Below are 24746 nucleotides of genomic sequence, written 5' to 3'. Positions count from 1 at the left end.
TCTTGAGCTGGTTGATGAGCCGGATTAGCAGAGGCAAAGGAGGGAACGCGTAGAGGAACAGGCCCTCCCAGGGGAACGAGAAAGCATCGCCCATGCTCCTCGTCTGGGGAAACCTGCTGGCGAACCTCCGGCACTTGGTGTTCGTCGCCGTCGTGAACAGGTCGATCTGGGGTGTGCCCCACCGTCGGAAGAGGCGATCCACCAGATCCTGCCGTAGTTCCCACTCGTGGCACGAGCGCAGCTCCCTGCTGAGTGAGTCGGCGATGGTGTTTTTTATCCCTGCCAGATGAAACGGCACCAGAAAAATCCCTTGGGCGACGGCCCAATGCCACAGGTCCTGCGCCTCCTTGGACAGCGCTGGGGACCTGGTTCCGCCCTGTTTCCTGATGTAAAACATGGTGGTGGTGTTGTCGGTGAAGATCCTCACCACCTTGCCCTTGAGGGACGGAAGGAAGGACCTGAGGGCCCAAAACACTGCACGGAGCTCCAGGACGTTGATATGCAGGGACTTCTCCGTCGGGAGCCAGAGTCCCCTTGCGTGCAGATTTTCGGTGTGCGCTCCCCACCCTTCCAGGGAGGCATCCGTGGTCACAGTCTCCTGGTGGGCTGGGGCCTGGAAGTCCATGCCCGCCGTCAGATGCGCGCGGGTGCCCCACCACCGTATCGCTCGTCGGAAGCTCTCGTCGAGCTTGATCCTTTCCTCGAAGCTGCCCGTCGTCTGGATCCAGCGCGCATCCAGGAATTCTTGCAACGGGCGCATCCGGAGCCTGCACATGGGAATGAGGTAGATGCAGGAAGACATCATCCCGAGGAGGGACTTGATGGACCTCACTTTGGCCGCGTCGGCCACCAACATCCGTTGCACCTTGCCCAAGATGGTCCTGGTCCTCTCCTCCGACGGGGAGGCCAGAAGGGACACTGTGTCGAGCCTCGCTCCCAGAAACAGTGCGACTTGCGCGGGCACCAGGTGGGATTTGGCGTAGTTCACGGAGAATCCCAGGTCCGTGAGGAGTTGGACGGTCCTTGCCGTGTGGACCACGGCGAGCTCCCTCGTCTTGGCGCGGATGAGCCAGTCGTCCAGGTAGGGTTAGACGTGAATCCCCTCGCTGCGCAGCTGCGCCGCCACCGGTGCGAGGCACTTGGTGAATACCCTGGGTGCCGACCGTAGTCCGAAGGGAAGGGCTTTGAACTGGTAATGACGCCCTTGGACCACGAACCTGAGGAATTTCCGGTGCCCCTTTAGGATGGGAATGTGGAAGTAGGCATCCTCCAAATCCAACGACGATAGGAAGTCTCCTTCCTCCAGCTGACCCAGGACGTGCTGGAGGGTGACCATCCGGAACTTCTGCGCCTTGATGAACTTGTTCAGACGTCGCAGGTCTAGGATGGGGCGCCATCCTCCCGTCTTCTTCTTCACGAGGAAGTATCTCAAGTAGACTCCGGAGCCCCGAAGCCCCTTTGGGACGAGTTCGATGGCGCCCTTCCTGAGCATCGCCGTCACCTCCAGGAGAAGTTGAGGGGCGTGAAGTTCTTTCCTGGCCACGGGGGGGACGCGCGGGCACCTTCTTTGAAACTCGAGCGCGTGGCCCCGGGCCAGGGCGTCCAGCACCCAACGGTCGGTGGAGATGGACTCCCACACGCTGACGAAGCCCGCCAGCCGGCCTCCCACCGGGGTGCTTCGGTGGGGGCCCGACCCCACGGCCGGTTCAATCCTGCTTGGACGCGGCCTTGCCGCCTTGACCTCCTTGGCGACGACGGCGGGGTCCGCTAGACTTGCCTCGTCCTCTGTAGGCCTCTTGCGATGGAGAACCTGACCCCCCCCCCACCCGTGAGAGCAGATCGTCTCGGTAGGGAAGACGACGTGGAGGGCAGATGGACAAGTCGAGAAGGTCCGGGTACCACGTCCTCCGGGCCCATGCCGGAGCAATGAGGATCATCCGGGAACCGACCCTCCGCAACCTCCGCAGCACTTGCGGGATGACGGGGACTGGAAGAAACGCGTACAGCAGTGGGAAGGACCACTCCACCACGAATGCGTCTCCTAAGGCTCCTTTTGGAGGAAATTCCCACGAGCAAAACCTTTCGCACTTCCGGTTGACACTGGAGGCGAAGAGATCCACTTGAGGGGTCCCCCAAAGGGCAAAGATCTCCAGGAGAATCTCCTGAGCCAGCTCCCACTCGTGAGAGATCGCGCTCTGCCTGCTCAGAGTGTCCGCCGTCTCGTTTTCGTCTCTGGCCAGATGAACTGCCGAGATCGAAATCTCCTGCTGGATGGCCCAGAACCAGAGCTGCATCGTCTCCCTGCACAGAGGAAGTGACCCTGCCCCCCACTTTTTGTTGAGGTAGTGCATGGCCACTGTGTTATCTGTCAGAATCAGGACATTCTTCCCTCGCACTGTCGGCAGAAAAGCCTTCAGGTCCACAGATTGATGTTGAGTATGGACTCCGACGTAGACCAACGTCCGCTGACTGTCAGCTCGTTGGTATGAGCTCACCATCCTGTGAGGGATGCGTCCGTCACGATCGTCACCTCTGGCCAGGGTAGCCAAAACAGAGCCCACCTCATCAGATTGCCTTCGACAGCCCACCACAGAAGGTCCTGGGCGAGCGAGGACGGCACCTGAACAGGGTCCGACATCCTGCCGGAGGATTGTGACCATTGCATCTTGAGTGCCCACTGCAAAGATCTCATCCGCAGTCGAGCCTCTGGCACCAGAAGAATGCAGGATGCCATGAGGCCGGGCAACCTCAAGAACTCGAACGCCGGGAGCGTCTGGGCATGTTGAAACTTGTGCACCATCTGCTGAATGTGATGAGCCCTCACCTGGGGAGGAAAACACTGCCCCAGGGACGTGTCGAGCACTGCTCCGATGTACTGGAGCCGCTGAGTTGGCGTCAAATGGGACTTCTTTAAATTGAGGGAGAAGCCCAGCATGTGAAGGGAGTGGCAGGTGACGGACAGATGATCCAGGTCTTGCTCGGGAGAGCGCGCCCTGATCAACCAATCGTCCAGGTAGGGGTAGACGTGAATCCCCCCTTTCCTGAGATACGCTGCCACCACCACCATGAGCTTGGTGAAGGCCCTCGGGCGGAGGTCAATCCGAACGGCAGGACACGAAACTGAAAGTGCGAGTCACCAACCGCGAACCTCAGGTACTTCTTGTGCTTGGGATGGATCAGCACATGAAAATAAGCGTCCTTGAGGTCGAGAGACACCAACCAGTCCTGAAGTTGAAGGGCCTGGAGGACTTGAGAAAGAGTAACCATCTTGAACTTGTCCTTCCTGAGGAGCTTGTTCAAACCGCGCAAGTCCATGATGGGTCTCAATTCCCCGTCTTTCTTCGAAATCAAAAAATAAGGGGAATACCATCCCTTGTTCCTCTCCGCTACAGGCACCAGTTCTATGGCTTTTGAATTTCCTGTGCAAGGAGCAGATCCGGATTCTTCAAAGAGAGATTCCCTGGTGGATTGTCCTGAGGCCTCTGCCGGAAAGGAAGACAGTAGCCGTGGGCTATGATCTCCAGCACCCACACATCTGAAGTAATGGCACGCCACTCTACAAGATGCTGCACCAGCCTTCCCCCCAACCGGAGAAGCATGGGCCTCAGGACTGAGCTGAAGCGGCTGCGGCAGTGCCTGATGGCAAAGAGGCAACTGCTCGAGCGGCCTTGGCACCTCGAGTACCTTGTTTTCCACCTCTGGCACTCCTACGATTGCCCCTTTGACTAGCAGCTGCTCTCGCTTTACCAAAGGCTCAGTAATAACGAAAGGAACCTCCCCTCCATTGCTGTCCCCTAGGACGAAAAGGTGGAGGTTGGCGAACTGCAGCGCTCAACGACTTCCCTGCAGCTTTGGAGGTCTGCAACCTCTCAAGGCTCTCGTCAGCCTTGCTGCCAAAAAGATGTTCACCGTCAAAGGGCATGTTGAGGAGCCGTGCCTGCACATCAGGAGCAAACCCCGACTTCCACAACCACGCAGATCTGCGTATTACGGTGCTCGCCGCCATGGACCGGCTGACGCAATCTGCCATGTCCAAACCTGACTGAACGGCCTCACACATGGCATCCTTGCCATCCTGGAGCATAGCAAGGAAACCATCCCGTTCGTCCTCTTTGGGAATATATTCAGCCGCTAAGGAAACAGTTCCACAGAGTGTGCGTGAAACGAGACAAGGCACATACGGAGTTGGCCGCCTGAAGCGCCATACCCCCTGAAGAAAACACTTTCTTCGCCCAACCATCAAAACGTCCCTATCAGGAGGGATGGTAGGCTACGACGCCTGCTTAGCTGGGGCCGTAGCCGCCTGCACCACCAAACTCTCCGGAGTGGGGTGCTTGGTCAAGTAGCAGGGGTTGCTACTGGCTGGCTGGTATTTTCGCGGCAAAGACTTGCCCACTGCCGGGAGACTCTCCGGAGCAGTCCAAGCTGCCGCCACCCTCCTCTGTAGAGCCATATGGAACGGCAGTACCGTGTCAGTTGGTGGACCTAGGTCGAGGATATCCGTAAGGTCATCCTGAAGAAACTCCCCTGGGGAGCAGACCACCCCAAGTACTTAGTGATCCTAGACATAAGGCGCCGGTACGAGGAGTCAGCATGAGTGCTCGGCTCTGGCCTACAAAACTCCACCTCCGGAGAGGTGTCCAGACCACTGGCGTCGTGCAGGGACTGACGCAGGGTCTCAAATTGGCTATGGCCCGAGAGAATCTCATCTGGCACCGTATCAGGAACCATGCATTCATCAGAGTCCTCATCCACCTCTGAAATATACTCAAGATGGCGGTAAGAGGGCATAGAATGGGGAACAAAGCCATGCTTGACCTTGGCCAGAGCCTTTCTAGGGGGTTCCACCGTGCCACGGCGAACCTCTGACAAGACCATCTCGAAAGGCGTCGAGTGAATCGGCGTCGACGTCAAACGCAGTGCCGAAAGCATCGACAGCGTTGACAGGCCTCGAGGGCGGAGCCCCGAGCGTGTCTTTCGACATCCTGGGCGCCGACGGCGTCGACGACTTCCTCGGAGGTGGAGCCTCGAGAGAGTCCGTCGACGAACTCGGCGCCACAGGCGTCGATGTCTTCTTTGAAGACGTCACAGGTGCACGCGGTCTAGAGCGCGTCGAGGACCGGGACCTGGAACGGGCATGACTAGAACGATTCCCCTTGTCCGAACGGGACCTCTCCCGTGAATCGTGCCGACCACCCGAGCCCGAAGGCGTATGAGCGGTGTCTCTCGACCGATCACGACCGACCCCACTCGGAGGCGCGGACGGACTAGTACCCTTGCGATTCGAGAATCGCTAGCATTTTCTTACCGAAGGATGTCCATTCCTCCGGCGTAGCATGCTTGGTGGGATAAGCAACCCGCCGACGGGCAGAGTCCTCGGATGAGGACGGGGAAGGCAACCGATGACGGTGCTTCCTGGAGTGCCTCGAAGAGGCAGAAGAGCGACGGGCCCACTCCGGGACCGAGACCCAATGGACTTCCGACGACGACGCGGACAGTCGCCTCTCGAATCGTCCGTCGAAAGCCCCGCAGACCTCGACTTCCGCGGCTTAGACACCTTACCTACCGACAGCTTCTTCTTGCGCTCCCGCAAGGCTTTGGCCGTAAGCGACTGGCAGTCGACACAATCATCCGTGTCATGGGCCTCCCCGAGGCACCAGAGGCAGGCGTTGTGCGAGTCCGTCACAGACATCTTGGACCCACACTCCCCGCACTTCTTAAAGCCCGGACGCGGGGTGGAAGACGAGGTGGACATCACGAAGGATAAACTTCACAAACGAAGAGGTTCGAAGAACCGAGAAAGACCAGAAACTCCAAAGAGTCGAGGCACGCCGAGATCTCCAAAGCGAACACGTTGGTGGAAAAAACGGAACTGAGGCTACGGGCGTCGTGCGTCCTACTTATAACATCTGGTGACGTCGGCCGTCGGAGGAGGTCCTCGAGGACGGCGTATCGACGTAGGACGCAGACGCCGAAAGATTTTCCGAAGCAGCACAGCTGTGGTGATTACTGTCATAGATATGGAATATGTCGGAGGACCCAATCCCCTCAAAATAGGATTACAGTGAGTAATGCATCCCTTCTGGGGCTTGTGGATCTGCTTAGATCACATGCTCTGCATAGATTAGCGAGCAGTATCTGGAGAAGGAGGTGGGAAGTTATAAGGTACAGCAGCAAACAGATGTTTTAGGACCGCTTGTCCCACCTGTGAATCTGCTTTAGAGCGTGTAAATGCAGTAATGCTGTGTGAACATATGGATGGAACTCCATGTAGCAGCCTTACAGATGGGGTCTAGAGGGATGTTTGCAATGAAAGCTAAGGTAGCTCCTGTACCTTTGGTAGAGTGTGCCCTTGGGGTAAGGAACAAGTTACTTACCTGTAACTGTTGTCCTCCAGCATGGGTCTGGCATGGATTCACATGCTCATGAATATTCCCCGTCGTCAGGCTGGGAATCGTCGGTAAAGAAAAAATCAGTTTTGTTTCTGAACTGTCTTTCTCCTAATAACCAATCACTGGTCTCTGGGTCATACTGCCCCCAGCCAATGACTGCCCTCTACCTAAGCCCCTCCTCTGGCAGCCATCTTCAGATTTGGTAGCACGTAAAGTGGCAGTAGGACCAGGAGAAGAGCCGCAGAGGGGTAGGCGGGAGGGTTCGCATGTGAATCCATGCCAGACCAATGCTGGAGAACAACAGTTACAGGTAAGTAACTTGTTCCTTCTCCAGCATGGGGTCTGGCATGGATTCACATGCTCATGAATATAAGAATACATAGCAGTACACACGCACAAACACGGGAGGTGACAAGGCTCAACATTAAGCAATACAACAACTCAACATTAAGCATCTCTTACCTCCTCACCAGGCTCACCTTAAGCAAACAGGTTGCGCAGCACTGCCTAGCCGACTCTGGACTCCACCCTGGAATCCCTGTCGACGCAGTAGAATTTCGTGAAGGTGTGCGTCGACCTCCACGTAGAAGCCCTGCAGATGTCAAGCAGGGGCACACCAGACAGGAACGCCGTGGTAGCAGCGATCGCTCTGGTAGAATGGGCTCTCGGACGGCCAGGCAATGGTCGGTTTGCCAACCGGTGACAGTGCATGATGCAGCCGGAGAGCCATCCGGAAATGGAAGCCTTCGAGAGAGCCTTCCCCTGGTTCACAGGTCCAAAGTTCACAAACAGCTGTGATGTCTTCCTAAAACTCTTCGTGCGGTCCACGTAGAACTTCACCGTTGTAGCCACATCCAGCGAGTGCCAAGTCCTCTCGGCCGGCGACGGGAAGAAAACAGGTAACACCAAGGGCTCGTTGAGATGGAAGTCCGACGGCACCTTAGGCATGAAGGAGGGGTGCGCCCTCAGCACCACCCTCGTCTCGTGGAAAATCAGATATGGAGGTTTACAAGAAAGGGCCTGGATCTCTCCCACTCGTCGTGCGGAGGTGATGGCCACGGGAAACGCCGTTTTCAACGACAGGAACTTCAACGGCGCCGAGTGCAGAGGTTCAAATGGCGGCCCCATGAGCCTGCTCAGCACCACGTTGAGTTCCCACGCCGGGGATGGAGCCTTCACCGGCGGAAATGAACGGAACAGTCTAGGCGATGAGACCACAGGGATGATCGTCCTGGAGTTCTGGTGTAGCGGGAGATCGCCGCTAAGTGTATTTTGATGGAGGCGTGCGCCAGCCCCGCCTTGGCCAGCGACAGCAAGTACGGCAGCACCTGAGGGGCCGTGATCCGGAGAGGGTTAATCTTCTGTGCGCGGCATCAGACAGAGAACCTCTTCCACTTATGTCCATAGCACTTTAGAGTCGAGGACGCTCTGGCCTTTGCAAGCACCGCCCTGCAGATAGCCGGGATATCGTACCCTCCAAACGCTAGTGCTGCAGGAGCCAGGCCTGCAAGTTCAGCGACCCCGGGTCGTGATGGAGGATGGCGCCTCCTTCTCTGGAGAGAAGATCCGTGTCCGTCGACAGTTTGGCTGGGGTGGACGCGACAAGTCCAGAAGGTCCGGGAACCAGATCTGCCTCAGCCACGACGGTGCAACGAGGATCATCCTGCACCGGGACCTCTTGAGTTGGTTGACGAGTCGCAGCAGCAACGGCAACGGGGGGGAACGCATACAGGAACAGGCCATCCCAGGGGAACGAGAAAGCATCGGCCATGCTCCTCGGCTGGGGAAACCTGCTGGCGAACCTCTGACACTTGGAGTTCGTCGCCGTCGCAAACAGGTCGATCTGGGGTTTGCCCCATCGTTGAAAGAGTCGATCCACTTGATCCTGACGCAGCTCCCACTCGTGGCACGAGAGCAGCTCCTGCTGAGTGAGTCGGCGATGGTGTTCTTTATACCTGCCAGATGGAAGGGGACCAGAAACATCCCCTGGGCGACGGCCCGGTGCCACAGCTCCTGGGCCTCCTTGGATAGGGCTGGGGATCTGGTGCCTCCTTGCTTCTGGATGTAGAACATCATGGTGGTGTTGTCGGTGAAGACCCTCACCACCTTGCCCTTGAGGGATGGAAGGAACGACTTGAGTGCCCAAAACACGGCTCTGAGCTCCAGAATGTTGATGTGGAGTGACCTCTCCTCCGGGAGCCAAAGGCCTCTTGCGTGGAGAACTCTGGTGTGCGCCCCCCATCCCTCCAGGGAGGCGTCCGTCGTCACCGTCTCCTGGTGAGCCAGGGTCTGAAGTCTGTGCCCGACTCGCTAGGGCGTTGGCCGCCTTAATTGTCGTCGCCGCCGAGGAGATGACCCGTCGTCCCATGGCATCCAGTTTCTTTCCCTCGCCGTCAGGTGGGGAGGTAGAAGTTGAAGCCGTCGCCCCTGCCGCTTTCTTCTTGGCCGCTGCTGAGACGATCGAATCCGGTGTCGGTTGAGCCCTGAGACACAAGGGGGCGGCGTCGGGAACCCGGTACTTCTTCTCGTACCGATCCATCTTGGCAGGCGTTGTGGACGGGTTCTTCAGGAGCGCAAGCCCCTCGTCCCAGATATCGTCGAGCAACGGTACCGCCAGGACCGTTTTTCTCTTGGCCTCTCGCCGTTGATAGAGGAAGCCTTCCTTCTTCTGTTCCACGGGGCAGAGCTGGAAGAGCTCGGATGCCCTGGCAACCATGGCGTGGAAGGAACCAATCTCGTCGGGCGGGGAAGCCCGAGGGGGTGGTGATGGAAGGTCCATCCCGTCACCTCCGTCGTCATTCGTCCCCGTCGTCGCCGTATCTGTCCCTGTGTCATCCCTGGGATCCGGGGAAGGAGATGAAGGCTGGACGGGCCGTGAGGGCTGGAAGGGCCGGGGGAGGGGGGGTGAACTCTCCTCTGTTTGCTAGGAGGGCTTCCCGACGGGCCCGGTTCTGCTGGATCATCCATCGGGGAAAGAGGCAACCTCGTCCTTATCTCCGTGCATAAGGTTTGGATTGCCATCAAAATGGCCGCCGAGTTATCCTGAGGCTGGGGTACTGGTTGCGACGGGCGAGATGGCTGCTCCTCCACTGGAGCCTCGTCAGCGCCACTGTCGCTCTCTTCTTCCACCTCCTCGGGAGCCTTCCCGTGGGATGGGACCTTCTCGAACCTCTTGCTGAGGCCCTTCACGGCTTCAACCAGCTCCTCCTCAGATGCTGTATCCGTGTCTGTAATGCCCACCGCCCCCCCTCTTTTTCCACTGGGGTCTTCACGGGGGTCTTCTCAATGGGCTGGAAAGAGGATTCCCTCTGCGGTGGCAGGGAAACTCTGGGCCCCAAGGTCGCCTCCACAGGCTTTGCCAGGGCCGCTGCGACTCCCTCGATAGAGGCCTTAGCCGGGTGAATCAAAGCCCTCACCACCTTGGGGACACTTGGGGCCTTCACCTTGTGGGGAGGGTCACCGCCTCGTTCCCCTTCGGCGGATCCCTTCGAGATCGACCGGGGCCTCTCCAGAAGCTTACCCGTGTTCTCGGATTTTCTCTTCCCAGAGCCAGAGCGTTGGCTCGTGGCTGATGGTGCTGGTGAAGGTGCGCCCTGTCTGGCAGCCGAGGAGCCCAACCCTTCGACGCTCCCGGTGCCCGCGGACTAGCGGTGCTTAGCCTTCTGTTGGACCCCCGTCGCCGGGGCGCCCTCACAGGACTTAGAAGACCGCTCGGACTTCTTCTTCTTCTTCTCGTTCTCACCTGCTGGGCCCTTCTCCAGCCAGCTGGCGAGGCGGGAACGACGATCCCTCATGGTCCGTACCGATAAGTTCTTGCAAAATGTAGTCCTTTTCCACGTGCGTTTTGTCATCATGAAGGCAGTAGAGACATCTCGAATGCTCATCCTCCTTGAAAACATTCTGCAATCCGCATCCAGGGCAGTTCCTGAACAGCTTGGATCCGGGCGTCGAGCTTCCCTTGTCCTGGGCCATGTCCATGAGGTAGGCCTCAGATCTTCTGGAATCCTCCGAGAAGCATACTCGACAAAAACATCGCCCTTGAGGGGGAAGAAAATTTCGAAACGGGTCTCGAGAGCTATAGCACGAGGACACCCAACACTGAACGTGCGGTATAAATCTGAAGATGGCTGCCAGATGAGGGGCTTAGGTAGAGGGCAGTCATTGGCTGGGGGCAGTATGACCCAGAGACCAGTGATTGGTTATTAGGAGAAAGACAGTTCAGAAATGAAACTGAAACTGATTTTCTCTTTACCGAGGATTCCCAGCCTGACGACTGGGAATATTCATGAGCATGTGAATCCATGCCAGACCCCATGCTGGGGAAAAGGTAGAACCTTTTTGGGATAGGGAATAGCAGCACTGTATAGATTTGACTATCCATCTGGCGATGGCGTTCTTCGATATGTGATCGTCCTTTCTACCAGGCGGTATGAAAACAGAGTTTGCTTGTTTTCCTTAGAGGTTTCAATTTGTTCACATAGTACAAGACCACCCTCTGTACATCAAGTGTATGGAGGCTTCTTTCTGCTGAGTTTGATGGATTTTGAAAGAAGGTAGTAAGTTCTATGGATTGGTTTACATGGAACTTTGAAATGAATTTAGGGGAGAACCTAGGATGTGTTCGGAGGACAACCTTGTCCCTGTGTATAATGAAAAATGGGTCTTATACGGACAATGCCTGTAGCTCACTGACTCATCCTATGGAGGGGATAGCTACTAGGAATGCAGTCTTGTGAGTAAGATGTTTAAGGCTGGCCTTGTGCATAGGCTCAAAAGGTGGGCCCATGAGCTTGGAGAGCACAACACTGAGATCCCAACCCAGAGGAAGGTTGGAAATTGGGGGGGTATAGTCTATTTACCCCTTCCATGAATGCCTTAATGACAGACTTTCCACCATGACACTTTACTCTGTGAGGTGGTGTAAGCCGACGGGGCCACCAGATGCACCTTTATGGAATTAAATACTAGGCCGGAGTCTAGTAGGTAAAGCATGTAGTGTGAAATGTTAGCTGGAGAACATTCTAATGGGTTTAGTGATTGTGATGTGCAACATATAACAAATCTCTTCCACTTATTAAAATAGCAGCGCCTGGTGTTGGCTTTTCGTGCTTTTTACGGATATCCATACAGTCTATGACTTCAGGAGCCAAGCTGCCAAGTTCATTGATTGTGAGCGTAGGGAGGACCCTTTGTGTTGTATCAAAATGTTGTATGGGCACAGGAGCTTGATTGGGTCGCACAACGCCAGCTTGAGCGGATGTGGAAACCAAGGCCGTCTTGCCCACATAGGAGCAACAAGGATCAGAGTTACTTGTTCCTTGTGCACTTTCTTGCTCCGGAGTGGTGCCGGGGGAATGGGGGGGGGGGTGGAAGTGTAAGCAAATTTCCCTGACCAGTTCATCCACAGGGCATGACCCTTGGACCCTGGTTGGGGAAACCTGGACGCGAAGTCTGGGCATTGTGCGTTTAGGTCTGTGGTGAACAAGTCTATTGGACGGTGACCCCATAGTGAGAATATTGTCTAGGATATCTGTCGAGTTGCCACACGTGTTCTTCTGGTAGAGGGTTTCTGCTTAGAATGTCTGCCAGCGAATTGAGTTCCCCTGGAACATGTTGAGATGTTAGGAACATATTCTGCTTGAGTGCCCACTTCCATATTTTTTGGCCCTTGAGATGTTGCTGAAAGGCCTGAAGAGCCTGGAGGACTGCCAGAGTTCTAGGAAGTTGATATGTTTTTGGGCAGTAGTGTGTGTCCACTGGCCGTGGGCTGTGTGATGGAGGAAGTGGGCCCCCCCCCCCATCCGGCAAGTGAGGCGTCTGTAGTTAGGATCGCTTCTGCTGGTTAGCGAAACAACCACTAGATCGTCCCCCTGTCCGCTTGCCTGAAGCCACTGTTTCGCTAACCATTCCTGAATTGGGCGCATGCGCAGGCACACGTGTGGATCCAAGTGAATGCATCCAGAGCAAGCGGATTGCTTTGCGTACAGTTATCTGGCGACCGACCAACCTTATAGTGCGGTACCTGCAACAGCATATTTAGTGCTCTCTAATTGGAGGGGAAAGCCAGCTCCTCTTTTGTGTTTAGGATAGACCCTAGAAATTGTTTTATTTGGCTGGGGACTAGACTTGATTTTTTCTCGTTGATGGAGAAACCCAGATTGAAGAGAAGGTTTATTGTCTTTTGCCTATTTGATTTGCAAATTTGAGGAGGTTCCCCAGTGATTAGCAGTCGTCCAGATAAGGGTATACTGGGATGGACTTTCTTCTCAGGTGTGCTGCCACTACTGTGAGGACCTTTTGTGAATACTCTTGGTGCAGAGGCGATGCCGAATGGAAGAACTGGTAGTGTACTCCCGCCATCCTGAAGCGCAAGTATTTTGTGCGCAGGGTGCATTGAAATATGAAAGTATGCACCGAGCGTCGATATTAAAATGCTGTGCTGCCTTTATTAGCAGTTCATTGTACAGTTGATTGTCAATAGGCGAATCTGCTACCGGCTGGTCCTGGTGGTCTGGTGACTGAATAACGTAAATGTTATTGTTGTCGTCATAAAACTGGTCTTGGCCATTGGAGGTCCCGTTGAGACCCTGGGTCTACTTGGTTGTCATAATACGAGCCCCGAGAAGGGTCTTAGTAGGTCTGAGAAGTTTCTTGGAACGTTGAGGTCGGAGTGCCTAGAGTAGAGGTGCTAGGCTGTGGCTCAAGGCGAGATTTTCTGGCAGGGGGTGGCAGTGCTGATGCCCCTGGCTGTGTGGCATCTTTAAGAATTGTTAATTGGTCAGGATGTCTGTCCATGAACTCTACAAAAAAAGACATTCTCCTTATAATCTTATTGAATTGTGCAGGTGTATATTCGCATGTGGGTGGGGAAACCTGACATGACAGGGGTGGCCTGGCAGGGAGTCGCACCCTTGAGGCGCATGGCCCCTGAGAGAGTGTCTAAGGGGAAAGAAAACCTGTCTGGGTGTACTTTGGAGCCAAGGGCTTCAACAAAAAAAAAAACAAAAAAAAAAAAGAAATCGACCTCGCCTTAAGCATAGAAACACTGATGTGTTTCTTAAATAATTGTTGCATTTTTGGCGTTTTCGGAGGGGACGCCGTAACGCCTTTCACCGCCTGTTTTACAGCACGCGAAAGGAGGGCCTTTTTATGTGTGGTGCCCGAACCGAGTTTCTCTTTCGGCTTTGCGGAACTGTCATGAGGCTAAAGCATGAGCGATGGCCCAGAAGACGGTGAAGAACCTGAGGCTTTATCCCTCAACACTGCATGGGCCTCAACGGTTCCGTCGAGAGTCGGCTGTGGGTTATGTGTTTAGTGTGTTTGCCTTGGCTGCCGGGTGTCTTCTCCATCACAGAACCGCCGGCCTGCTTCTTGGAGTCAGGGGCCCGCACCTGGGGTTCCGACGGACCCCCTCGCCATCACTCATGACCCCGATACTGCCCTTGCTGGAGTCTTCCGTCACGTCTATGGAGGACCCTTGCTGGAGTCTTCCGTCACGTCTATGGAGGCCTTGGCCTGCATGGCTTGAGCGGGCCAATGTTTGGTCCATCGATCCTTTAGGGTCTTAGGCCGAAAAAGTTTACAGGGTTTACAATCCTTTTCGGCATGATCCCTCGGAAGACAGTGATTGCACACTCGGTGCATGTCCTTCCACAGGAATTTTCGGTGGCAGGAGGGGCAAAATTTAAATGGGGTTTTGTCCATTGTATTTTGAAAGGGCAGACAGGCGAGAAAAGAAAGGGGATGATGGAATAAGCATTCTCTAAGGAGGTCAGTATAAAGAACCTCCACCCTCTCTCCCTGCTGTAATGGGCCAAAGCCCGAAGACTACTACGAAGGCAGTGCCTGGTCGATCGGTCAGTCATCGACGATGAGGGTGTTCGTCAGGAGCCGTCGAGCAGTCAAGCAGTCGTGAGGTGAGGCGAACAACAAAAGAAAGAACGAAAGTCTACAAGTATAACTTTAGCTAATCAAAAGGCATCAGCCTGGAAGAGAACTCCACATTTGCGACCGACTTCGATGGCACAAAAAAAAAACTGAGGGACCTTGACGCGTGAACAACCATGGGTACAGTACACGTCACACTAGGGATAGGATTACTAAACACGCCCTGTCGACGTCCGTTTGAGTTTTGAAAAACAAATCTTGTAATACTGCCCATCTTCCACTAGATATCGGACTATGCAGAGCATGTGATCTAAGCAGATACACAAGCTCCAGAAGTAACCTTAGTGTGGTTAATAAAGAAACATGGTCATCATGTTTTGGTTTAGAGATTCATACAACTTAAATAGCATAGTCAGAGCCATCTGCAGGGGGGGTATTGGTGTTGGACCATGCTCTTGCTGGCGACTTGAACGGTTACCAGGTGTATGTGTGTTAAATGTTCTGTGGACGATGAAGATTTGACTGTGGTGTCAACATCCATATAAGGATAAAGGATGAGGGAGGCAGAGAGCGAGACCACTGGAGCCCATAATAGGTTAGGGGACCTGGTTAACATTTCAGGTTCTTGCCCCGTAATGGGCTCAACATTTCTGCCCATTTCCGTGGTGATAAGTAAATTCGGGCTAATTGGCTGCACTTCTCTGAAAACCTTATCTGTAGGTACCTCTCCTTCATCCCCTATTCTTGGTCATTTTATTGCAGGAGTAGCTACATCAGCTCTGTCTACCAGTTGAGCAGGTTGGTCATTATTCATAGCCCTAATCAGTGTTCCTTGTGTCAAAGCCGCTGATACAAGTGTGTCATCTGATAGGTCTATGTTTGGATCATTTGCTGCTAACTGCTCCCACTCTACTAAATATATATATATATATATATATATATGATACATTACTCATCGTATTTCTGATGCTTGTATCTGCTTAGATTCACATGCTGTGCATAGGCTGACATCTAGGGGAAGCTGCAGAGTATTACAGTTTGTTTTTCGAAACTCGAAAATGGGCGTCGACACAGGGCGTGTCAGTAATACTAACCCTAGTGTGACGTCCACTGTACCCATGATCCCTCACGCGTCTAGGACCCTCAGATTGTATTTTTTCTGACATGAGGTAGCATGAGGAGTAGCGCGAGTACAGATTATCCAAGCAGATAGATGGAAAGGTAAGACTACAAGCATCCATGCGCCTTCTCTCAGAGGGGAGGAAGAGTGGGTCGCATGTGAATCTAAGCAGATACAAGCATCAGAAATACGATTACGGTGAGTAATGTATCCCTTCTGAGGCTTGTGGCATCTGCTTAGATCACATGCTGTGCATAGATTAGCGAGCAGTGTTAGAAGAAGGAGGTGGGATGTGAGAAGGGTCATGAGCAAATAAATGTCTTAGAACCGCTTGTCCCACTTGTGTATCTGTCTTGGAATGGGTGTCAATGCAGTAGTGCTCATTAAAGGTGTGAATAGAGCTTCAAGTAGCTGCTTGTGGCCCCAATGCCTCTTGTAGAGTGGGCTCTTGGCGTAAAAGGCAGAGTCTTTTCAAAAAGGGAGTAACACAGCGGGATACAATTTATAATCCACTTAGAGATGGCACCTTTAGAGATGCGATCTCCCTCTCTGCCTGTAGCTACGGAGACAAACAGTTGGTCTGTTTTCCTTAGCGGTCTGGTCTTGTTTACATAGTATAGGACCGCCCTACGCACATCTAGGGTGTGTAGTCTCACCTCAGCCGAGCTTTGGGGGTCTTGGAAGAAAGCCGGAAGCTCGGTGGACTGGTTAACGTGGAATTTAGAAATAAACTTAGGTGAGAACCTAGGGTGTGTACGTAAAACCAGTTTATCTTTATGAACAGTAAAGAAGGGATCCTGCACTGACAGAGCCTGAATTTCACTGACCCTTCTTATAGATGTAATGGCTACTAAGAAGGTAGTCTTATAAGTCAGGTGTTTGAGACTGCTTTTATGCATGGGCTCGAATGGTGGGCCCATGAGTTTAGATAGCACCACATTAAGGTCCCATCCTGGTGGTGGGTTAGAAATTGGAGGGTGAAGTCTCTTTACTCCTTCCATGAAGGCTTTAACCACTGGTACTTTCCACCATGACACCTTGTTATGAGAGGTGGTGTAAGCTGACAGAGCTGCCAGGTGTACCTTCAGTGAATTAAATACCAACCCTGCGTCCAGCAGGTGGAGCATATAGGTGACAATAGTGGAAGGAGTGCAATCAACTGGGTTGATCTGCTTATTCTGGCACCAGATACCAAATATTTTCCATTTGTCAAAGTAGCAGTGCCTCGTGTTTGGTTTCCTAGATTCTTTTAGGATGTCCATACATCTCTGAAGCAATTTGAGTTGTCCAAACTCTATGACCTCAGGAGCCATGCTGCCAGGTTCATTGAGGTGGGTTGAGGATGCACTGCCTGACCTCGGTGCTGGGACAGTAGGTTGTACCAGCACGGGAGTTTGATGGGTTCGCACACCGCTAGTCTGCGTAAGTGTGGGAACCACGGTTGCCTCGCCCACATGGGAGCAACTAGGACGAGCGTCATCGATTCCCTGTGCATCTTGTTGACCACCTTCCTGATGAGAGGGGTTGGTGGAAAAGCGTACGCAAACATCCCTGACCAGTTCATCCACAGGGCGTTCCCCTGGGAGTCTGGTTGGGGGAACCTGGATGCGAATCCTGGGCACTGTCTGTTTTCGCTTGTGGCGAATAGGTCTATAGTGGGGAAACCCCACTGAGAGAAGAGATCTTCTACGATTTCTCTGTGTAGACACCATTCGTGTTCTTGTGGGAGGGGATCTCTGCTCAAGGCGTCTGCCAGAGAATTGAGATCCCCTGGAACATGTTGAGATGACAGGTAGATGTTCTGTCTGAGTGCCCATATCCAAATTTTCTGGGCAGGTTTGGACAGATTTGGGGAATTAGTCCCTCCCTGCTTGTTTAGATAAAACATTGCTGTTGTGCTGTCTGTCAAGATCTGCACTGACAGGTTCAACAGGTGGGGCTCGAACGCTTGAATCGCTCTGAACACTGCCAGAAGCTCCAGCAGGTTGATATGATTCTTGGCCACTGTGTGAGACCAGAGACCCTGAGCTGTGTGGTGAAGAAGGTGTGCTCCCCACCCTGATAGGGATGTGTCTGTTGTGACTACAGCCTGTACCTCGGGCTTGTAAAAGGGTTTCCCCTTTGACAGGTTTTCTCTTGTCCACCCACCAGTGAAGGCTTTGCACAAGTGTTGGCGAAACGACCACTAGATCGTCCCACTGACCACTTGCCTGAGACCACTGTTTCGCCAACCATTCCTGCATCGGACGCAGGCGCGCGTGGTGGACAAGGTAAATACATGAAGCCATCATACATAGCAAGCGCATCGCTTTGCGCACCGTTATCTGGCGAACGGCCTGATATAGAGGAATTTGCAGCAGTAGATTCCGAATTCTTTCCTCTGATGGAAAGGCCAACCCCTCTTGCGTGTTTAGGACAGCTACTAGGAACTGTTTGGAGGTGCTTGGCACCAGGCTTGATTTTTTCTCGTTTATGGAGAAACCCAATTCGAAGAGGAGGTTGATAGTTCTTTGAATGTTTGATCTGCAAATTACTGGGGACTCCCCCGTGATGAGCCAGTCGTCCAGGTAAGGGTACACTGGGATTGCCTCCCTGCGTAGGTGTGCCGCCGCCACCGCCAGTACCTTGGTGAATACCCTTGGAGCCGAGGCTATACCGAAGGGCAGCACCTTGAACTGGTAGTGCTGACTGTCCACCTTGAAGCGCAAGAATCTTCTGTGCGCTGGGAACATGGAAATATGAAAATAGGCATCTTTCATGTCCAATGTTGCCATGTAATCCCCCTTTTTTAGGAGGGAGATTACATCTTGGAGAGTAGTCATGCAACATTTTTGGGGCTTGACATACTTGTTTGCACAGCGTAAGTGCAAAACTGGGTGCATTGTCAAATCTTTTTTTGGCACAAGGAAGTAAATTGAAAAAATACCCTTGTTTACCTGGTGTCCCAGGACGAGTTCTATCGCGTCCTTTGCTAGAAGATTGACGATCTCCTCGAGGAGGATCTTCGGGTGTTCTAAGGAATGCACCTTTTGTCGTGGAGGGTGGTTTCGGGGACGCTCAAGCAGTTCTATGCAGTATCCTGCGGACACTGTAGACAGCACCCATCTGTCTGATGTTATCCCTTCCCAAGCTTGGGTGAAGTTGGTAATATGTCCCCCTACTGGAGATGCATGGGAAGGGACCCTGAACTCGGTGTCACTGTTTTGCGGGAAGCGTGCCACCTCTGTTGGGGCTGCCTCTACCCCTACCACGACCCCTCCTGTTTCCCCTGTTGAAACTCTGGGTTGACTGCTGGTTGTTGCCCCATGGCGTAGCCTGCCCCTGGGCATAGTTGGAGCCTCTCTGTGAATTTTGGCCGCGTGGGCGACGAAAATTGCCATCCCCCCCCTTTGATTAAGGGGCTTGTTGGTCAGCTGTCCCAGGGATTTTAGGGTCTCGTACTCATCTTTGGCATTTTTTAATGCGTCCTCAACTGCCTTGCCAAACAGTAGATCAGGCTCCACCGGTTTGTCTATTAAGGATGCTTGTGTCTCGGGTTTAAACCCTGATTGTCTTAACCAAGCATGCCTTTTTATAACAGTGCTCTCAGCTATTAGCCTGCCGGCGTTATCCGCGGCATCAAAGGTTGTCTTGAGGATGCAACCTGACACGGCTCTACCTTCCGACGCAACCTGTGCCAACTGGCTTTTTAAAGGTTCCGGCGCAGAGTCGATGAGAGCAGCAACTTGTTCCCACTGGTGGCAGTTTTAACTAGCCAGCAGAGTGGTGGAGTTGGCAATCCTTGCCTGGTAGGCGGAAGTGGAGGCTACCTTCTTTCCCAACCCGTAGATCTTTTTGCTCTCCTTGTCGGGGGGAGCCTCAGACGAAGATAGGGGCGTTCCCGCCCTCTTTCGTGTATTAGTCACCACCAGGGAGTCAGGTTTCAGTTGCCCCCTTATGTACAGCGGTCTGAATGGGCTGCCCTGAACAACTTTTCGATCCTGGGGTTAACTGCCCTGGTGAGGTTCGAATTGAGCAGGGAAGGATCAATTATTCTCTGAATAGATTTGAGAATAGGGATGGCCTGTGCAATGGCTCTTCTTTCTCCCACAAGTTCCTCGGCAAAGTCCCTCTCTTCCTGAGCTCCTTGAGTATCTATGCGGAAGTGTTCCGCCGCTCTAGACAAAATGTCATTTGGGAGAGGTTGGTTGTCGACTGGAGAGTCGGTAACCGGAGGTTCCTTGCCTACTGGGGAGTCTACTCGGTAGACTTCTGGGTTATCTTCGTCTTCCTCTTGGTCCTCGCCATCCCCATAGTATTCTACCGCAGTTGGGTCACAGTGGATCCTCATTATACTGAGAGTTAGGGTGTACGTAAAAAGGGTCCAAAGACCGACTTTGCGTTGGTGCCTCAACTCGAGGTTTCTTACCAGGGGGTTGCGGGTCCCTAGATCCTGAGGGAGAGGCCCCGTCAGGGGTGTAGGAGAGGAAGTGATCTGGATTCCTGGCATAGAAGTCTGCAAGGGATGACATTCTAGACATAACTCTGTCTATACCCTCACTGGACCATTCTTTTGAGCTGGGGATTACCTTACCCTGGGAGGTTTTCCCTGCCATATCCTGACTGGACTTTTGGGCTTGTGCGGGGGTCTTGGTTAATTTAACAGAAGACTGAGACCTGTCTTCTTTATGTGTTTGTGGTGCAGAAGAAGGAAGAGAATGTTTCATCTGCCGTTTACCCCCCTCCCCGTGGCTGGAAGAGTGTTTCCCTGGGGTTTTAACCTTCTCAGAACTCTTCGACGTCTGGCGTCGAGATTCGGGGGTAGAGTCCCTCTCCTTCGAGAGTGGACGTCGGGACACGGGAGCAGCCGTCGTGCTGTCTGCTGACGCCGACTCCTGGAGTGCGGCCTGGGGATGGTGGTCGGCTTCGTCTTCCGACGATCAAACCTCCATTACCTTTGTGAGCGAGGCACTCTTGGCAACAGTGGATGGTTGCCTGGTGTCATGCGGCGATCTAGATCGAGAACGCCCAGAGGACACCGCTTCGGTTGACCATTCTCTGTGTGCCTCTTTCCAAGAACTCAACACGCGTGACGAGTCTCAGATGGATTTAGAGTGTATAGAGGAAGTGCTGTGGGTAGCGCTCGTGTCGCCGGTTGTGTTCCCCATAGCTGCCCTGCCGGACAACCTTCCGAGGTCGGGGACTTGCGCTTGGCTGTCTTTCGACGCCACGTTGCCCTCACCGTCCGATAGTACGGCGTCGCTGCCATCACTGAAGGCGCCCTCCGCTGCCATGGCCTCTTGTTGCCTGGCGTGGTGGGCCCAACGTTTGGTCGAACGGTCTTTTAAAGTTTTAGCCTTGAAACGGCTACACGCTCTGCAGTTCGCCTCGGGGTGGCCCTCGGCAAGCAGAGGTTACAGGTGGTGTGTCTGTCAACCCAAGGGTACTTGCGGTTGCACTTGGGGCAAAATTGGAAAGGGGTACCCTCCATACGCACCCTGTGGCAGCGGGCTAGTGTGTGTGTAGGAATATATAAGTGTAGAGGATGTACCACCCCCCACTCTCCCTACTTGCGGGGCCGAGGCCAGAGGCCTTCCGAGGCCAAAAGTCCATCGTGCAGCTCTCGACGGTGTGTTCTTCTCCGGGTGACTCGACGTTGGGATGGAGAAAATGGGGAAATATTATGATATTTCGCAAAATTATGGCTAAAGCCAGGGAACTCCGCGGGATGCTTCCGACCAGTATGGCGGAAAAAACAATCTGAGGGTCCTAGACGCGTGGGGGATCATGGGTACAGTGGACGTCACACTAGGGATAGCATTACTGGCACGCCCTGTGTCGACGCCCATTTTCGAGTTTCGAAAAACAAACTAATACTCTGCAGCTTCCACTAGATGTCGGCCTATGCACAGCATGTGATCTAAGCAGATTCCACAAGCCTTGGAAATATATATATAATAGATATAATATAATTATAATATAATATAATAATAAAGGGGAGGCCTTATTAAGGTCAGAGCCGTGTAAACCGGCTTTACAAAGCTTCTTCCGAAGCTTTGTGAGTGTTTTAGACCATTGGGCCCGTTTTGGCATGTCTTTCGACGCTACCGCATCGAAGGCCGAAGATTTAGCATGAGCGCCCACTGAAACACAGGTCTTATCGCTGTGTGCAGGCCGGGATGACAGGTGCGCAGAACCGCAAGGCTCAGAGGGTTCCGCTGAAGTTTTTCACGGGCCCGCGGTCGTCGACTGCTTTCTCCACGGATCCGTCAAGTAAAGCATAAATGGTTGTGTGCTTAGGTGCATGTGTTGCATGTGAGCCCTTGTCACCGGGTGTGATCTCCCCATCGCACTGCCGGTGGTATGCTTGTCAGGGCCAGAAACAAGAGGGTTCAACTGTAAGTCACCAGCCTCCGAATCAGAGCCGTGGCTGCAGACTCCTCGTTCGAGGCGATGGCGCCGGTGGGGGAATGACTCAGCCTGCATGGCATAGGCCGCCCACTGCTTAGTGTGCATGTCTTAAGGTGTTGAGTCGAATACGTTTAAATGCCTTGCAACGCCGCTTGTCATGGTCACGAGGGAGGCACCGATTGCACTGGCGATAGGAAACTTTCCAGGGAAATTTGCTGTTGCAAGACAGGCAGAATTTAAAGGGTGTTCGCTCCATAGCAGAGAGCAACGGCAGCCAGACTGAAAGAAAAAGAAGAGATGGGGCAAAGAGGCATTTTCGAGAGAAAGTCAGTAATAACAGGGCCCAACTATCCCTGTGACGCCGTGCCAGAGAGCCAATGCTGCGTGGAAATCAGTCGCTGAGTCGTTGGTAGAAGGATCGTCAGCGAGTCAGGATCAGTCGTACAGTAGCCGTCGGAACAGCCATCAAGAAGTAAGCCGAGTCCTGCATGTGTGACAGACTAAATAGGCGATAAATACAATCTGGTGGGACCGTGACGCGTGAAAGGTTTTTGGTACACTGCACATCACATTAAGGATAGTGTTACAGTCCCGCCCATGTCGACGTCACTTTTCGATCTTCGAAGAAAAAGATGCAATACTCCGCGATGACCACTACATATCAGACTATATGCACAGCATGTGATTCTAAGCAGATTCACAAGCATCAGAAATGGAGGGATTCCCAGTTCCCCTTCTTCAGCAGAGATCTGGTGTCCGCAAATACTAAGCAGAGGTTGAATGTATTCACACTTTTTGGTTGAGCAAAGGGATCTGAAGAGCTTTACATTTTTGTCAGGTTGGCAACTTTACTTACGATTTGGAACTCATTGTCTGGTTCGATCAGAAAAGGATGCAGACTGCTCGATTAGCTGGGATAGAGGTGAATGAGCCAGTAACTCAGTAATAAATAACAGGGTTGCATTCTTTCAAATAATTTCCAGCCACCGAATTGGGGTGCGTGGAGGAGCCTACCACATTAAACTTTTGCAAGCTTCTTCCAGAGTTCAAATCCCAACTGTGGACTCATGCTTGAATCCAGGTATCATTCACAAATAGTTTTGAATTTGGCAATTTTAAATTAAACTTTCAAACTGAAATTCGGAATGAACAAGACATTAAAAGGTGAAAGAATATCAGCAGGCTTACCCGCACCAGGGATGTCAACATCAGTGTCATCTGTGTCCTCTGAACTAATCGGATCCCAGTCATCTGCATAGTCCACTTCCTGTTTAATCCGCAATAGAATGTCTGGCTGAACAGCTAGAGAAAAAAAGCAGGCATTATACAGAAGCTACTGCCATCACTTCTTATATAGTAAAGCTTTGCTTGGCTGACTATAAGGTCACAAGAACCACTTCAAATTAGGTTGACCGGATTTGCCGGCAGGATTTACCACATCAAAGTTCCACGGATGAGAGTAAAACATTAGGTCATCTAATAAATGTAACCACATGCAACATCTTTCCAAAATAATACCTTACACCACCAAATCTAATGTGAAATACACAGTAGGTTTTTAAACAAAACACTGCTTCATCTGTACTATTTCTTCTCAAGCTCATGGCCCATATCCTGCCCAAACAGTGAAATGTTTCCATTAAGGTCTTGCAGGTACATTTTCCCCACCCAAAAGCTTAACAAATCTATATTCGAGATGTAAGCCCATTCAGACAAACTTGGAAGGCCAATGCTTTAATTGCACAGCTCAACTATTGCTTGCTTCAGAGCCAAACAGATGGTTGCAGAAATGGAACACTTACTAACACAGGCACGAGTTTGCCCTTTCCCCATGTAGAATATCATAACAGGTCTGATGAAGAATGCCATTATCATTCTAACCACAGGATTATAGCAAAGTAGGTATGCATGTCAAGCTGGTAAAGGCAGGCCTTAGCCTAAAAAGACTATTTGAGGAGAGATTTGTAGTTTCCATGTTCTTGTACCTCCGTTCCCCTTACACCAGTACCAAGTGAGACTCACCTGCAGCAGGGATTGTTAGTCCACCTCTCCTCCCAAGAACGTTGGACCTTCGGAGTGGCACTTCTCCATTTGATACCCTCAGCAGAATGTCACGGTTGACAATTTTATAACCTACCAAAAAATAATGAAAATGTGCTCAATTAAGCAGTCTAAATACATTTTACAGGCATTGTAAACAAGCAGTACTCCATATTTGCGTGCCCTGGCCTGCCAAAATAGTGGTAGGGGATAGAGAAGTTTGGATCTAAATGAACGAATTGCAGCAAAAAATAAGATACAAACTAAGCACTGAAATGAATGCAATCAAAAGAATACATACTTTGGAGGTGCATTAAAAGAAAGACAATAGTAAAGCCATGAGAGTGAAAAAATAAAAAATGACATGTGAAATAAATTACAGAAATGGACAATACATTTTTTAAAAACAATAACAATTCTTACTCAATGTGGCTAGGCAAAACATTTGTTTTTGCCTTTCAAAGGTTTGCAGAACAAAATCGGAGGAGTTGCATTTACACCCAGTTTGCTTTCTTCACACACTTCAACTATACAGTTTCCTTTCTCTCCATATTTCTGATGATGCCCGTTCGCTTTCACCCATTTAAAATGTGGACACCTTGCACTTTTCTCTTTCACACCACAAATTTTCCCGTTTCAACTCTTATCTTTTCTCAAACGTTATTATTGCTGTAGTATTTCTGCTCATCAACGGACTCATCTGTCACTTCTATAATTCCTCTATTCATATTCTTTTCTATCTCCTTGTGACTCTACGCTTCCCTCTTTGCTCTCACTCCGATGGCCGACTTGAGGCTGGTCTGCTTTTGCACTTTCTGTCAATCGACTCAAAACGTCTCCATGGACTTGCCCCAACTGTTACACAGAAACCAGGCATCCCACAGGCTGACCAGCGAGCACAGGGAACACACTACCCT

The 24746-nt window shown here is 52.3% G+C and overlaps 1 protein-coding gene across 2 annotated transcripts in view; it reads right to left on the bottom strand.

The window, feature by feature from the left end:
* LOC138566953 (zinc finger protein 208-like) overlaps positions 1-24746 on the bottom strand; it is a 644285-nt gene that overhangs the window by 335245 nt on the left and 284294 nt on the right. For both annotated transcript variants that reach the window (XM_069644731.1, XM_069644732.1), the window contains exons 3-4: positions 23812-23922; positions 22978-23091 (exon numbers count right to left, since the gene is read on the bottom strand). In XM_069644731.1, the coding sequence (XP_069500832.1) occupies positions 22978-23091; positions 23812-23922 (225 nt within the window). The remainder of the gene's footprint in view (positions 1-22977; positions 23092-23811; positions 23923-24746) is intronic.

This window comes from Ambystoma mexicanum, chromosome 2p (assembly GCF_040938575.1).
Source record: "Ambystoma mexicanum isolate Mex_15411 chromosome 2p, UKY_AmexF1_1, whole genome shotgun sequence".
NCBI lineage: Eukaryota > Metazoa > Chordata > Amphibia > Caudata > Ambystomatidae > Ambystoma > Ambystoma mexicanum.
The sequence above is the reverse complement of the archived record's forward strand: the minus strand, read 5'-3'. Positions and strand labels throughout refer to the sequence as shown.